We start from the raw sequence: 15,765 nt of genomic DNA on the forward strand, positions 1-15,765 counted from the left end.
GCATTTCTACCTTCACATGTCCTGTAGGAAGAAATAAGTTTCTTCTTTATTATCATTATCACTTTGAAATTTCTATGTTAAATAGCAAAAACACTAAAAGACAGTTTTTTCCCTCAGATCCTATAGAATTCTGTGTCTTCCTTACCCATTCCCTGGGGCTCAAATTCTACCCTGCTCTTCTTGTTCGCTTATTCACCCTAACGTTTACTAGCATCATTGCTGTGCATTAACATTACAAGGAATTGTGGCTTTTTACCCGCCATCTTACAAAATTCTTTGAAGTTATTTTTCTTCAGACGTTTATAGTTTTCTTTTGACATCTGCATGTTGCAACAAAATTTTACATTTTCACAATCTCATTTCTGTTATTAAGCAATAAATGTAGAGTAACTCATAAAAATATGAATTTTGTACAAATATCAAAATCTAAAATGAATTTTCTAGGCAGTGTTCAAAAGGCTTGAAATTATAAAATTTCTAGTACTCAGTCAGGCATAGGATTAAGTTTAAAAAATGGAATTGGTCCAAATAGGAATGTCCAACTCAGCAATGGCTAGGATAATTCATCGTGGAGTGGGGCTGACTATGGAGAAAGACCCAGCCTCTAGGACTGTCACATCTCAACTTCCTTTTTAATTTTTTATGAACGGCAATTAATGCTAGTCATTTTAAAATTTAGAGCAGCAGACACAGTAAGAAAACAGACCTAAGCATCTGAATAAACATTTTTAGAGAAAGAAAATAAAACTTTCTTCTTGCTATAGTTGCAGAAAGGAAATAACTAGTTTCAGAATCTATATTTCCTTAAGTAAGTCAATGGAAACTAGGATTTGACTTACTAGTTTTATTTCACTGGACATTTATAAATAAACTTTTAAGTTTAGACCCTCAGAAGTAAATATACACTTAAGAGTTTTAGTGTTTCACAACTATTAAGATTTTAGACCTTATAAATTCACTGGAAAAAATGAAATAAAGCAGCCTTCTATTGCTAAGTGCAGAATAATTACCCATTCTTTCACTCATTTCTTGAGTTTTGCACAAGGTAGTAGGGACAGGATGGGAAGCCATAGAGTGGATCCAATATAATTAAAGTTCTGAAGGTTTTATAATTAGGTTGATGAAGGGAGCTATGGGATTAGCACCAGGATGGCTTTGGCAGAGCATTTTAAAAATGGTATCAAGAGTAGATACAGCATAGATCTGCAGCAACTAAATGAATTTTTAAGGCTGAGAAGACCATGTTTAAAAACAAAAACAAAAAAACTACTTTAAAAAAATCAGGGGTGCTTACCACAAAGAGATTTGTTTTATGCTTGATGTGTAAGATCTCTGTGCGACAAGGCACTTATTAATGTTCTTAACTTAATTCACCCATGCAGAGAGTAAAACTGCATTTACCTGGGAATTATTCCTGAAAATTTAAGTAGAGGAAAAGCATTTTTTTCTTTAAAAGCTAGGGCATACTTTAGATTACAGAATGGACTGCTAGTGTTAATATCTTAATGCTCTTTGTCTTCCTCCAGTTTTAAAAAGGACACAGTGTAAACCTGGAAAGAAGAGTATGAACTAACATGCAGAGTCAAGAAAGCCAGAACTGCTGTGTGGAAGGGTCTGCGTTGCCACGGTGGTCATGGGCGGTGAGGCAACTGGCTTCTTCTCGTCTTCTATGGAGTCCCTTGATGTCTCAGATGGCTGTGATGCAGATGAACGTCCAAATCTTGAGAACAACATTCCTCCAAGTCCCTTTCCAATGCTTGCAGCCCCTGCATTTCACAAAACAGGCCAGTCATTCTGCTGAATTACACCAGGCTAAAGAGCACCACCCGTAATTACAGTCAGTTGGCAGAGAGACTAAGCCCTAGTCATGTTTTTCCAGGGTGGGAACATAAAAAAATTGCAATTTATATTGTAGGCTTCTAAATAAAAATGGTGTTGAACAGAATGAGAGTTGTACAAACTGCAGGAATACAGCCTACAAAGAAAAAAAGATTCTATTTTATTCAAGTGATCTTTGTTTTTTAAGGTATTCTGTAAGATTAAAAATGTTAATAAAAAGAACCATGCCATTCACATGGGCATATATTTACTATTGATATGCCTACTCCTGAAGTAAAGTGGATCTGTTATAAAAAGCTGTGAATAAACAATCTCTATGATGAATATCAATGAATCCAGCAGATAGAGCCTGTTTACAGTGCCATCTTGTGGCACTTTATATTAAGGCAACTTGTAACCAAAAGCAAAGGACAAATTAAGAGCACACAAGTGAGCCCCAGCGCCACACCAAACACTGCGGCTGGAACTAGAGACCACGCAGAGGGAAAGTCAATATCCTTGCTGCTCTCAAGAAGGACACGATTCGACTTGTAGGACACGGATCAGAGAATGGGTTGGCCAGGGCACCCTTAGTACTCAAGCACCCCCTCATTTCACAGATGCGGGAGATGAGCATTAAAAACTACATGACTTCTCCAGATTTCACAGCAAGTGATGGGGCCAAGGTGAAAATGAGGGACTTGATGCCTCCAGCTTTTTTTTTTTTTTTGTGCATCCAGGTATCTTATATTCTCTAATGACAGGATCTGATCTAACTAGAGAATTTAGAGCTTTTGTCTTCAAATATAAGAAGTGAGAGTAGTTAACTCTAAACATTAACTCTCAGATGTTTTGTAATATATAGAGTATTTTCAGGTACCTAAAATTTAATGACTATATAAAAGTGCTTAAGTTCATTGATGAGGAATACTGAAGAGAAATTACCTAATATGCTTGCTTTGCCTATATTTGTTATAGATTCCCCATAGTGTCGGCGAGACAAGACTGGCGAAGTCACAGGGCTTGGTATTGTTGAGATGCCTTCATTCTCTGAAACTGAGGTAGGATCTTTCGCTGGGTGAAGAAAGCTTGGCTTCATATACTCGTAAGGTAGAGGATTGGATGTATTATACCAGTGGATCTGCACAGGTGAGATGTTGCTGTAGTGTTTCAGTATTAACGGTTCTAATCTATAAGCCTTGATGTAAAAAAATTCAAGGAAACAAAACATTAAGGCACAATGCTTAGGTTTCAGTAAACTGTTCATTCTTATTCGACTGTGTGCTCAGAGGACCTTAGGAAATGATTCAAAACCTGACATTCCTAACATGTATTCCTATTTCTTCACTGTTAATAATATGTAGTTTGTCTAATTATATATCCTTAATAATGAGACTATAAAAAAATTAGAGTTAATCTAGGCTAATAGTGCCCTTTAATTAGTTTTTCAGTAATGTCAGTTGCTCAGTTGTGTCCTACTCTTTGTGACCCCATGGGCTGTAGCCTGCAAGTCTCCTCTGTCCACGGGATTCTCCAGGCAAGAATACTGGGAGTGGGTTGCCATTCCCTTCTCCAGAGGATCTTCCCAACCCAGGGATCGAACCCTGGTCTCCTGCCTGTAGGCAGGAGCTACAAGGGAAGACCTTGTAGCTACAGGGAAGTCTGAACTACAGGGAAGATCTTGTTTTTCAGAGGAATATTCATTTTTATTATGTTCTGATAACATCTAGCAATTAGATTAATATTCATCTCATGAACAAAACTGAAGCAGTAAACAGTAACTTGGAACACAGTAAATAAGGTCAATTTTTAATATCTAAGCTCTCAGTTGACCCTATTTTCAAGCAGATTAATATAGTGCATGAGATAATGATATAAGACCATTTGTCTAAGGTGAAATAGGGATGACATAGCAGAAAAGGCAATGGACTTGGCATACAATTCCCTGCATTCATATTCTGGCCTCTGTCACTTATTAACTATACGACACTCACCAAGTCACAAAGTTTCAGAGCCTCAGTTTCCTAAGCTGTAGAAAAGAAATAATACTTCCTAATTTCTACTACCTCAGAAGGATGTTGGGAAGAATAGATAAGTTTAGAAAAACTGCCTAGCACAGTTCTTACATAACTATTAAAAAAAAAATCACAGAAAAACTATAAAATGAATAATAAAAAATAATTTGTAATGATGAGTTTGTAATCCTCCATAATACAGCTGACCCTTAACACAGGAGTGAACTGCATGGGTCCACTTATACGTGTGTGTTTTTTTTCCATAAATAGATATTAAAGCACTACATGGTCTGCAATTGGTTGGATCTGTGGATATGGAACTGTAGATATGGAGAGCTGACTATAAAATTACACCCCAATTCTTGACTGGGCACAAGGTTGCTACCCACCCCCAGAGCTGTTTAAGGGTCAACTGTATAACGAAGTTTAAGATTATACAAGATGTAGCTCACAGTTCACCTACAATCTTAAGTTCACTTTTAAGTTACAGGAAAATCAGTAAAATGAATGGATATAACAACATACTTAAGGTCTAACTAGCTGCTTTGCACATGTTTTACTTAATCCTGACAACCTTGAGGTAAAATATTATCATCTGCATCATATAGACAAAAAATAGATAGTCTTAGAAGTGACCTGGCCAAGACTGTACAGTCAGTATTTGAATTTAATACTAGATTCCATTTCAGTGAAATTTATTTGTTAAATATAGTAGTTTTGATTTTTTTAACATACGGGAAATTTTCTAAAATTCTAGTGTTTAGTCAATGTTATATTTATTTGGTACTAGCCAAAGATCTTTTAAAAGACTTTACAGAGTCATATAAAGCTGTTTTTCAGAAAATAAATGCTATTTAAATAGTTTGCCTTAAATTTAGCTATATTTAATACTTGTTCCCAATACGATTTAATGAAGAATTTATCTCATCCAAAAATCTTATTTCACATTAAACTGTTCACCTGGATGCAAAATCCTTATTTACATTAGAAAAATTTATTTTTATTTACAAAAATTTTAATTTATTTACATTAGAAAAATTTATTTACAAACATAACAGAGAATGCAAAAATCCAAAATATTGTAATTCTACCAGGCTAAAATAAATTCTTCCACTTTTCCATGTTTAATACACAGTATTTAAATATTCTCATTTTTAAGAGGATCTACCAAACACATTTCAATGTTGCAACATGCTTTAGAGAACAAAGTATTTAAAGTGGGATTTTTAAATTTTATGGCTACTACATTATTGGAATCACAACAGGTTAAGGTTTGAAAGTTCAGACGACTCCTGTCCTTTGGATAAACTGGATCCATTACTTGGATGGTACTTTTACATTATGCTTTCATTCTACAAATACAACATAAACAGAACATCTTTAAGGTATTTTACTTCCTAATCCCTAAACTAACCAAAGAAAAATATTTAAAAAATATGAACTTATCAAGTGTAATAGATAAAGCATACCTCGGAGATACTGCACACGTTTGCTTCCAGATCACTGCAATTAAGTGAATCACACAATTTTTTTGGTTTCCCAATGCATATAAAAGTTAAGTTTCCACTATACTTAAAAGTCTATTAAATATGCTACAGCATTATGTCTAAATAGCAAAATATATACCTTAATTAAAAAATAATGCTGTTGGAAAAATGGCATCAGTAGACTTACTCAATGCAGGGTTGCCACAAAATTTGTTTGTAAAAAATAAAAAAACAAACTGCATTATCTGTGAAGTAAAATAAAATAAGAGATGTCTGTAAATGAATACTTTCTCAGCAATTCAGCAGTACCTTGGAAGATTTCTTACAGATTCTCTTAGGAAAAATTTAATATTGAGACACAGATATCCATATTTACAACTCACCACTGGATCTGTTGGATGAAAAATGTTTAGTAATCGGTTACAAATCTCTCTGGGCAAAATATGGTCTTGACTTCCAGTGTTTCCTGGGCGGATGCCACGCAATGCCAAAAAAACTGCTAGTGGGGATCCCATACAGAAGAAATTTTCAACCTACAATGATAAAGTCACCCTAAATTTAAAAATGGTGAACTGTTTTTCAAAGAATTTGGACACAATGTAATATATAGTAAAATACAAATAACAAAATTATCTCCAAATGTATATCATTTTAAATGAGTTCTGTCTAGATTGTATTTGCATTACTTGTTAAATATATAACAACCACTAATTATTTTAAACTATCCAGGAGCAGCTTCAGTATCTTTAAATCTAACAGAAAATGAAGAATGAGAATAAGGAGAAGGAAAACTTATTAAGCTACTATTTTGTGTAAAGTAATATTAGGTATTCTGAAACATATATAGACCAAAAAGGCTGAGCTTCTGCACCCAAGAGTTTACAATCCTGCGGAGGAGACTGAATTAAATAGTGCATAACAGAGGGAAAGTGTGCTACAGGTGAGTAGATAAAGGATGTGTGCACTGGCCATAAGAGATGAAGAGGATTTCCAAAGTTGGGGTTGCGATACACTGGGGGCTGGAAAGATAATCCATATTGATAGAACCACATGAACTAAAGCAGAGGCAGGAAAGAACCTGGCTTAATTTAGAGAAGGGCAACAATCTGGTAAGGTTGAAGACTGGCTATGGGGAAAACGTAACTGGAATGAGAAATGTACAGAATCTTGACTGTTTGACTAAGAAAACAGAGCATAATTTATTTTATAGTGAAAGAGAACAGGATTTGACCCATGTTTTAGGAGGTTAGTAAATCTGGTAGTAGCTTGTGAATGAACTGGAAAATTAAGAGGCCAGTAGACTTTGGAGACAAGTTAGGAAACTACTGAAAGAGGTTAGGCAAAAGATAATCTGTACCTAGGAGGACAAGTTGTTCCATTCAAAAATGGAAATTTGAGAGATTAAGATAGAATCAACATGAATATTCAAATGGAGACAGAGATAAAGAAGGAATCAGAGGCGATTTGTAAGATTTGGGTCTGATTGACCGGGAGGATATTAATTAACCTATGAACTGTAACGGGAAACTAAGTAAACCATGTTTTTGTTCATAATTAGTTTGAGGTATCTGTAACATACCTAACAGGTAACCGAGAATTTCGGACAGGAGATACAGAATTGAATACGTCATCATCCAAGTCTATGTGTCACCATCATAGAAGTGATGAACACTGAGAGAATGGATAAAACTGCTTAGGAATCACATAGGATAAAGTGGCTTTAGACAGAACTATAAGGAACGTCTGCACCTGATGAGTAGGTGGAGACAAAACTACAGAAGAGAGGGTTAAAGGAGAAAGAGAACCAGGATAATGCAGCAGCATGGAAGTCAAGGGAGGACAGCGCTTCAAGAAAAACAGGGTCGTCATTAGTACTGGATTACATACGGAACATGATAGCTTTCCCTCCTAAACCCACTTCACCTCTCGCATATGTTCCATATCTTGATTCAAGATATCACAAATTAATTCCTCCCTCTTATCTCCAACATCTAAGAAGTCACTCCAACAGATTCTAACATTTCACTTCATCTCTTCTCCTCTGGACTATACTGTAACAGTGTCCCTGCCTCCAATCTTACACACCTTTAATCTCTTCCCATGCCCCTGGAGATTTTTTTTCCAAGTGAAAAAATATATATGAATGAATACATAGTTTGAAATGGTAGCTTTAAGCTAAATAAACTTTAAGAAAGTTTTTGTTTTTAAATAATGGAGTAACTTAAAGATGTTTGAAGGCTGAAGAACTGTATTAAGAAAAATTAAAAATATAAGAAAAAGCATCTGGAATAATAGTGACAGGGATGAAAGCATCAATTCTGAAAAGATTCCTCTCATTTCTTCTTCTATAAAGAGAGAAAAGAATAAAAGATAAAGATACAAAAATAGTTAAGATAGAAGAGAAAGCTCTGTAAATCCTTTCTGCTTGATATACACATGCATGTGTACACACACACGTACACCCCAGAAAAATGGTTTATACATTGGTCAGGCACTTCATAAATGTTTGTTAAATCGTTAAACCCATGGATTAAACAACTTTTCTTCGTTTATGATTGATTTGCAGCTTGGCTGACAAACACAAAGGAATTCTTATCTCTCCAGTAAGAGTAATGATTGCTTTAGTGTTATCTACAGCTGTCAAAGAATTTTATGGGTGAAGAAACGCTTTAGATATTTAGTCTAAGTACTCTGTCTAGAGATCAACGAACAGAGGAATTCAGAGATGTTAAGTAATTTGGCTAATATTACGTAACTAGTTAGTGGCAAAGCCTCATGATCACAATCGAAGTTTTCTACTCTTCAGACCAATGTTTGTTAATATTTTTTTTGCTCTTTTTAAAGTTCAGTGGTCACATGTGACAAATCTAATACTTTATTCTGAAAGTAAAGCCATCTGCCAGGTAACAGGCATATAAGACTTCTGTTTCTTTTAGAACTCTGGAGTTCTAAGTAAATTTGCCAATGCATTGTATATTCCTTTTTGTGCGTGTATGCTAAGTCATTTGTGTCTGACTCTTTGCAACCCCATGGACTGTAGTCTGCCAGGCTGTCCTGTCCATGGGATTCTCCAGGCATGAATAATGGAGTGGATGACCATTTTGTTCTCCAGGGGATTTTCCTGACCCAGAGATCAAACCAGCATCTCTTATATCTCCTGCATTGGCAGGTGGGTTCTTTACCACTTTTCCACCTAGGAATTTTAAATTTCAGTTATCTATATATTTTTCTCTGTAAGTAATTATATAATTAAAAATTCACATTATTAGACCACATGACCATGTATTAGAAAGATATACCAACTATAGGGTGCCGACTTGAAAAAACATGCAATAGTAAAGTTGTGAGTTAAGTTTTATTTGGGGCAATATGAGGACTGCCCTCAGGTGCTGCTGGGAGACAGCACCTCAGGTAGCTTTGAGAAACTGTTCCAAAGATGCAGGGGGGAAGGTCAGTATATATGTGATTGTGGTGAAGAAGGAATACATGCAGTCAAGCACATATCTTTCCAGAAGGTTTCTGCTAGTCACGAGGAATAGTTATCACTATGAATGATTTTAGTGCTTTTAAAGACATGAGGAGATACAAGAATTGTGCTCATAAAATTAGTTCTGGAAATTACCTAGCTATCTGAAGACCTGTCCTGCTAGTCTTCCCAACCACCCCCCCGCCCCCCCCACCCCCACCCCGGAGGACAGAATGCCTCATTTCTGCTCTTCACCCTGAACTCCTTTCAGGGGGCTGCTGCAGCAGCACGGGATTTAATCCTTATGGAGGTAGATGGCAAGTGCCAATCTGTGGTTGACAAGGGCATAAATTCTAGTAAGGTGATAATTGAATTTTGAGATTCTAACATACTTAGTGGATCATAACCAACAAAACCCAGGACATGAAATAGAAGAGTTTATTTTTCCTATCAGAGCAATTCTACATATTTAACATTGATTACATACAATAATTGTGGTAGGTATGGAACTCAAATTCCAGGTGGGGGTGACTCCAAAGACCATGCTCTTATGGGTTTTGAATGTATCTTATAACTTTATCATACGGCTTTTAAATGTTTAAGTTAAAAAAAAAAAACTTTAGAAGTCAGAGAAATAGATTCAATAAGTATGTCTGCATCATTCCATCATGTAACCCATATGTTAAGTTCCTATGATAAAAGAAACAGGAAGAGATAACACAGTACACTAGACATGGGCATATATTCAACTGGAAATGAGTATTAGGAGACTTATGTCATGCTCCATTTAACACTGCAAATAAGCTGTTATTCAGCTATAAGCTGTGTCCTTTCCAATAGGCCAATGTCAATGTCTCTTTGCTACTTTTTATTCTTTAAACCACTGCTAAGACAGATCTATTCTGATGCTCAAAAACCCTGAAAAGCTTTCCACTGTCCCATCAAATCTAAGTTCTCTTCCTACTTTCCCACAGCCCCTGTGCCCTGCATCTTGTATATTCTAGCTGAACTGGTTTGCTCACCTTGCTCCAAACTAACTGCATTACATGCACATCTTGTGCTTCTGTCACACACTTAAGCTGACACGCCAGCTTTCCATCCGTGGAATAATCACTGATATACTTCCAGCTATTTTTCTTACCATATAAAACTAGTTGGTCACAAACATTTAATTTTAAATACTAGATATTTCCCAGATCTGTCTCTATTTTTGGATGTACTATGAGTTATATCCCTCCATGCCTTTGTTTATGCTGTTTCTTTTAAGAACAGAGCATTTCTTCTTTCCTCTACTTGGCAATACCCAATTTACAGAGATTAAGTACAAATATCATTCATTTATAAACCTTTAGGCAAAATTAAACCTCCTTCTTGTGCCTACATATTATTCTATATAATAGCCCCAGTAACGCTGTGTTATGTATTTTGAGTCTTATCCATTCTTTTCTTAGTAGAATCCAGCAGGGTCCAACACACTGTAAAGGTTCAAAAAAAGACTCACCTCAAAGAATAATTAGAATTTCATTTGATCCCTAACGTCATGCTTTAAATGATGCTTGAAAAAAAAATTGAGATAAACAATGAAAATCTCATCTGTCTTTCCTTACCTTAAATTTTAAGGCAGGTGTTTGTGTCATAGATGATGCTTTCAAACCACGTAGCCGTTCTTCAATTTCTCGCAGCCTAGGGAGGAGTATGAGATTACATACACATTCATATTCATAATTTCGTTTTAAGTATTAGATGCTCACTAGTTCACTAAGCATAAAGAAATCATCCAATCCCTCAAATTAATTCTTGACAGTATTTAATAAATGAACTTGCTGTTTCTGAAATAATTAGTTTATGAAATAATTAGTAAAGTACCCTATTCTTCCAATACATGCTGTTAATAGGTTTTGATGGGGGGAATCTTTAGTAAAATGTGAGGCACATACAAGCATATATACACTTTCAAAAAACCATACCAAATGTTCACACCACATACCCTTTTCTAAGTCTTTCCTTTTTCTACAGTTAATAATGAATCTTAGCAATCTTTTCACTTCATTGCCTCCTAACCTACTTCACTCTTTATAACAACTGTTTAATTGCTCATCATATAGATAAACCCAGTTTAGCCTTTCTCTGTTGATGAACACTTGAGTTATTTCCACTTTTTCCTAATACAATGTTCTGTATGTACTTACATTTAATAAACAATGGAACAAACTTAAAAAGGTTCAGTTCATTTTCTAAACCTGTTAAAAACATTTTTACTTGAATTTGTCTAAAATACAGCGTTACAAAAACAAAAAAACAAAAAACACAGTGCTAAAGTTTGCAACATGACATTTTCTCTCAAAACTATTAGCTACTTTGATACTATAAAATTTATGCATTTTCCGTGTGGTACTTCTTAATAAAATTCTAATGAAATCCTTAGACCATTTCTGTATGACTAAAATAAATTCAGTGCTTCCTGAGTAAAAGTTTAAGTTAACTAAATTGGCTGTTTTATATAATGCTATCAAAATGAGTGACATTTCACAGATTTATTAGACTCAGTTGAATGACCATCAAGAGAACAAGAGCATGTAATTAGAGATGAAGATAGAAATGTAGCAAAGAATTAAAACACAGTATCAGGCATATTCCAGGATTAACACAATCAGGGGCTTATTAACTTAATGGATACTTATAATCTCTGAAGGGCGTTTGATAAAATAGTATATATATTTACTATTTTTTAAAGAAAATATTCTAACACATTAACAGTTCTCACATGAGATTATGTGTGATTTTTTTTTTATGTGTGATTTTTACACTCTTCTTTCTACTTGATTTACGTTTTCTATTTTGTTCAATTAACCTATCTACCAGTTGTATCAGAAGAAAAAAATAGATAATGAATCCAACTAAAAAAGATAGTATCAGAAAGGTTGTAAATGATTAAATAATTATAAAATGTCTAAAATATATTTGCCAAGAAAAACGGCCTTTAAAATTATTTTCAGAATAATAATAAAGATGGAGGCTCATCAGCTTCTACACAGTGACTCAGCATGGAGTAAGTTTTAGATTTCATTTCTAATAAACTGTGAAGAAAAAGAAAAGCAAAAAGAGGAAGATGGTAATTTTATGCTATAGGAAAACACATGTAATTAGTATCAAAATTAATAGTCTTTTGCTTGATTAGGCATATTATTCAACAATCTTTGAATATTCTATTCTGTGCCCTAAACTGTGTATTTTTTCTTTATTATGAAAAATCTGAAGTTTTCTACTAAGAAGTCCAGTGATTCCATGAAGACATTTTAATTTCTTTTAAGAGATTAGGCTATTTTACCGTCGTTTTGTTATATAGAGTTCATCAAGAAGATGACGTTCTTCGTAGCTCATCCATCGTTCATCAGGCAACTCTTCTTCCTTCTGCAGCAACTGTTCATAGAGTCGAACTGGATTCCAGCCAGTCATTATGTCATAAGTGATCACACATCCCAAGGAATGTGACACTATTGAGACTTTACCCCCTTTTTCCTCAAAGTTTGGATTCCGGGAACAGAAAAGGGAATATAGTCGATTGAGCTCTTGCTGAAGGCCTTTAACTAGCTGTTTCAAATAAGAAAACATCAAATTAGAATAATCACTTCTATAAATGTTATTTCTAAACTCAAATATGCTAAGAAAGAAAAATATATTACTAGATAGATATATCTAGATTATTAAAATTAACTCAGCTGCTTCAGAACCCTACAGGAAATGATGTAAAGTAAAAGTGAAAGTCACTCAGTCATGTCCGACTCTCTGCGACCCCATGGACTATACAGTCCATGGAATTCTCCAGGCCAGAATACTGGAGTGGGTAGCCTTTCCCTTCTTCAGGGGATCTTCCCAATGTAAAGGTATACATAATATTATAATCCATAGCAACACTAAAGAATAAAGACAGATGCTACCCACACAGATCCTTTCACAGTCCTTAAACCAACTACTGCAGCCAACAGTTTCATGCGTTAAAAAAAAAGTTCCATGAGGATTCTAGTAAGATTTCCAAAAAGCCTCTGGATATTTTTCCTTCATTGTAATGGACTCATATGCTATTCTAAAGTCTTGTACCCTGTACTTTTTAAGCCACAGTAAGCTTAGGAAAAGAATATCTGAATTTATGATAACAGGGTTACTAACATATTGTATATGCAATATATTATATGCATTATTACTTGCTGCATTTAGATAAGAGTAATGTAATGAAAGGTCACTGTATGACTAAGGAAAATGGTTATGTTGATGTACTTCATATTCCAAAATTCCCATTATGTTGGTAATATGAAATATTCTTAAATACTTTTAAAAAGTAGGAATTTTTTAAGGTTTAGAAGTTAATAATGTAGAAAATATCTTAGCCATTTTTCTTTATAAAACTTTCTTTGAAATTTAGCTTTAATAAATATTACTGAAGCATTCTATGAAGTGAGAAGAACAAGGTTCTTTTGTTACTCAAATTCATTCATACAGGGCCCTGACCTGATTTTTCAGGTAGTCCTCTCCTCTTCCTATCACTGCTTACTACTATCCGGTTATAAACTTCCTGATACTAAATTTCTCATTTCAGTTCTTTTTAATACATCAGCTGTTATTCAGACATACAAACATTAATTATTAATTGCTTCCATATCTTGTTATTTTGTTTCTAGAGACAAGTCGCCTCCATTTGGTTCACTGAACATTCTTTAGCAGAATCAAACTGGAAATTATTTGAGCAATCATGCTTGGCTGGGTTGCCAGTGAGTTGAATGAAGGTGCAATGTTCTGGTTGTTAACCTCACAGAGGTTACAGACCTCTACTGTACAATACTGAGGTCCTTGTTGAAGCTACTGAAACCATGTACATGGTCTGGAGGGCTTGTTAAATATAGATTGCTAGGCTCCATCCTAGAGTTTCAGATTCAGCAATTCTGGGGACCACACATTAGTGGTAAATGCATATAAAAATATCCCAAGACATGGGTTGTAGGTAATTCTAGTCAATAGAATTTAAAAAGTAGGCAGTATGATGTGAAATTACATGCTTTGTTCAAAGGGAGCTATAATGTAATGCTTTGGACTTGGCTTTGATAAGAATATGAACCAACCCTTAAAACTTTGCAATTTTCCTAATTTATAATCTACATGAGGGAGGTATTGAAAAAGCTAATTTTTCAATAAAATACATTTCTTTAAAAGCACATTTGTTGATAGTGTTTACTTCTGAAGGGCTTGATTTTAAAACTCCTACCATGAAGTCCAGAAACACTAAAAGATGAATACCTAGGTATTTTGGCAAAAGATAACCCAATTTTTTTGTTTTTTTAAAATACCACCCCCATTAAAATTAAATAGTAAAAAATGGAAAAGATCTACCAGTTTCTCTACCAGTGATTAAGCTATTTCATATTTTAAAAATTTAAAGCATCACTCATTATACCAATAACTTCCTTAATCTAGCAATCATAAAAAGTAAATATCCAACAAAGAGAAAGTCTTATTCAACACTAAAGTATTTTACCATGGACTGAAGCAGAGAATGTATAGTTTCTGAAGAGCTGATGTTTTCATCTGTTTTAATAATCTTCTACGTGACTAGAACTAATCTTTGTGTTCCCTTATTAGAACATATCCAGATATAGTAGAACTTAAAATCTCTGTCTGCAGCTTACATATATAGGAACATTTGTGGTCAATACACATTACAATTTTGAAAGACAACTTTTAGTGCAAAACAGTTCTGCACTACCTCTAAAGGTCTTTATAAATCATCCACTCAGCAGCAAAAGAAGAAATTCACCTTGATGTTATATCCAAAAAGTCTACTCTAATTAGGGTTTATTTTTCCCCTTTTCCTTTCTGATCCATTTATATTCCTCCAGCTAGGATCCCCTTGTGACCAACTATATTCATTTGGGATATCTGAACCAAGATTAATGATATACCCTATTATCTTAATTTTATTAACTCTATAATATTATCAAATCAATTTAGCTAACCTCTCACACAGAGAAAGCATTAGATGGCTCTTCAAAAGTTTAAAAGTTTCTAATTTTCATAACCATTGCTCAAAAATTAAAATTTATCAAGAAAGTCAACCAAAATGGAAAAAAATCCAGCAGTTTCAAGAGAGATTCTAAACACCTAAAATATGGCTGAAGAACATAGTCATTTGTTCTTCTCTCTCCTTCAGGAAATTTTAATGAGAAAAAGTAATTTATTGAGTTTTAGTCATATACATCAATTAAATAATTTTCAAATAGCAATGGCAAGATAGGACCATGACAATTCTCTTTTTAGTTCTTCATTTTTAAAAAGCCATTGAAAAGACAGTTCTGTTGCACAAAAGAGGTAACAGTTCTCTCTGGAGTTTCCATGTTACTTTATTTAGGGTTGAAGAAAAGAGCCAAAGGCTCTCTAATGATGTCTTGATAGACTGGAGTTAGTTCCTTTAAAAAAAAAACAAAACCAAAAACTGGTCCTCAGAAAGTATGACCTGAGAAGTACTGTTCAGTATATAAAAATTTTCCCCGAAGCACAACTTTTCAGTGCACAATCACTAATTAGGGTCCTCCCATGAGCACTGAAGAAATCTGAGTGAAAAGTGGCCTCAGAGATGATTTAATTCAAACTCCTGTGAAGCTAAAGTCCCTTCAGTAACAGCCATATAAAGGGACAAAGAATAAAGAGCTCAGCATCTACCTCAGTGAGTGCCTTTATCCAGAAGTGGTTACTTCTATTAAAAAAAAATTTTCCCTCAGTCTTATCAAGATATAATTGAGATATACATTGTGTAAGTTTCAGGTGTACAATGTAATGATTTGATAAAGATATTATACTGTGAAATGATTACACAGTAAGTTTAGTTAAAATCCATCAGCTTACATTATGTACAATTTTTTTTCCTTGTAACACTTCTGTGTTTTTAAGGCAGCTTTAGTTATTACACAGTTCTTCATTGAGTAATCAAACA

General features: G+C 34.3%; 1 protein-coding gene across 4 annotated transcripts in view; it reads right to left on the reverse strand.

Annotated features, from left to right (window-relative positions):
• Nucleotides 1-15,765, reverse strand: part of DDHD1 (DDHD domain containing 1) — a 70,017-nt gene that overhangs the window by 11,234 nt on the left and 43,018 nt on the right. For all 4 annotated transcript variants that reach the window (XM_043472117.1, XM_043472118.1, XM_043472119.1 and 1 more), the window contains 5 exons: nt 12,115-12,377; nt 10,394-10,469; nt 5,704-5,853; nt 2,764-3,016; nt 1,575-1,766 (listed from right to left, as the gene is read on the reverse strand). In XM_043472117.1, the coding sequence (XP_043328052.1) occupies nt 1,575-1,766; nt 2,764-3,016; nt 5,704-5,853; nt 10,394-10,469; nt 12,115-12,377 (934 nt within the window). The remainder of the gene's footprint in view (nt 1-1,574; nt 1,767-2,763; nt 3,017-5,703; nt 5,854-10,393; nt 10,470-12,114; nt 12,378-15,765) is intronic.

Source organism: Cervus canadensis, chromosome 6, assembly GCF_019320065.1.
Source record: "Cervus canadensis isolate Bull #8, Minnesota chromosome 6, ASM1932006v1, whole genome shotgun sequence".
NCBI classification, from domain to species: Eukaryota; Metazoa; Chordata; class Mammalia; order Artiodactyla; family Cervidae; genus Cervus; species Cervus canadensis.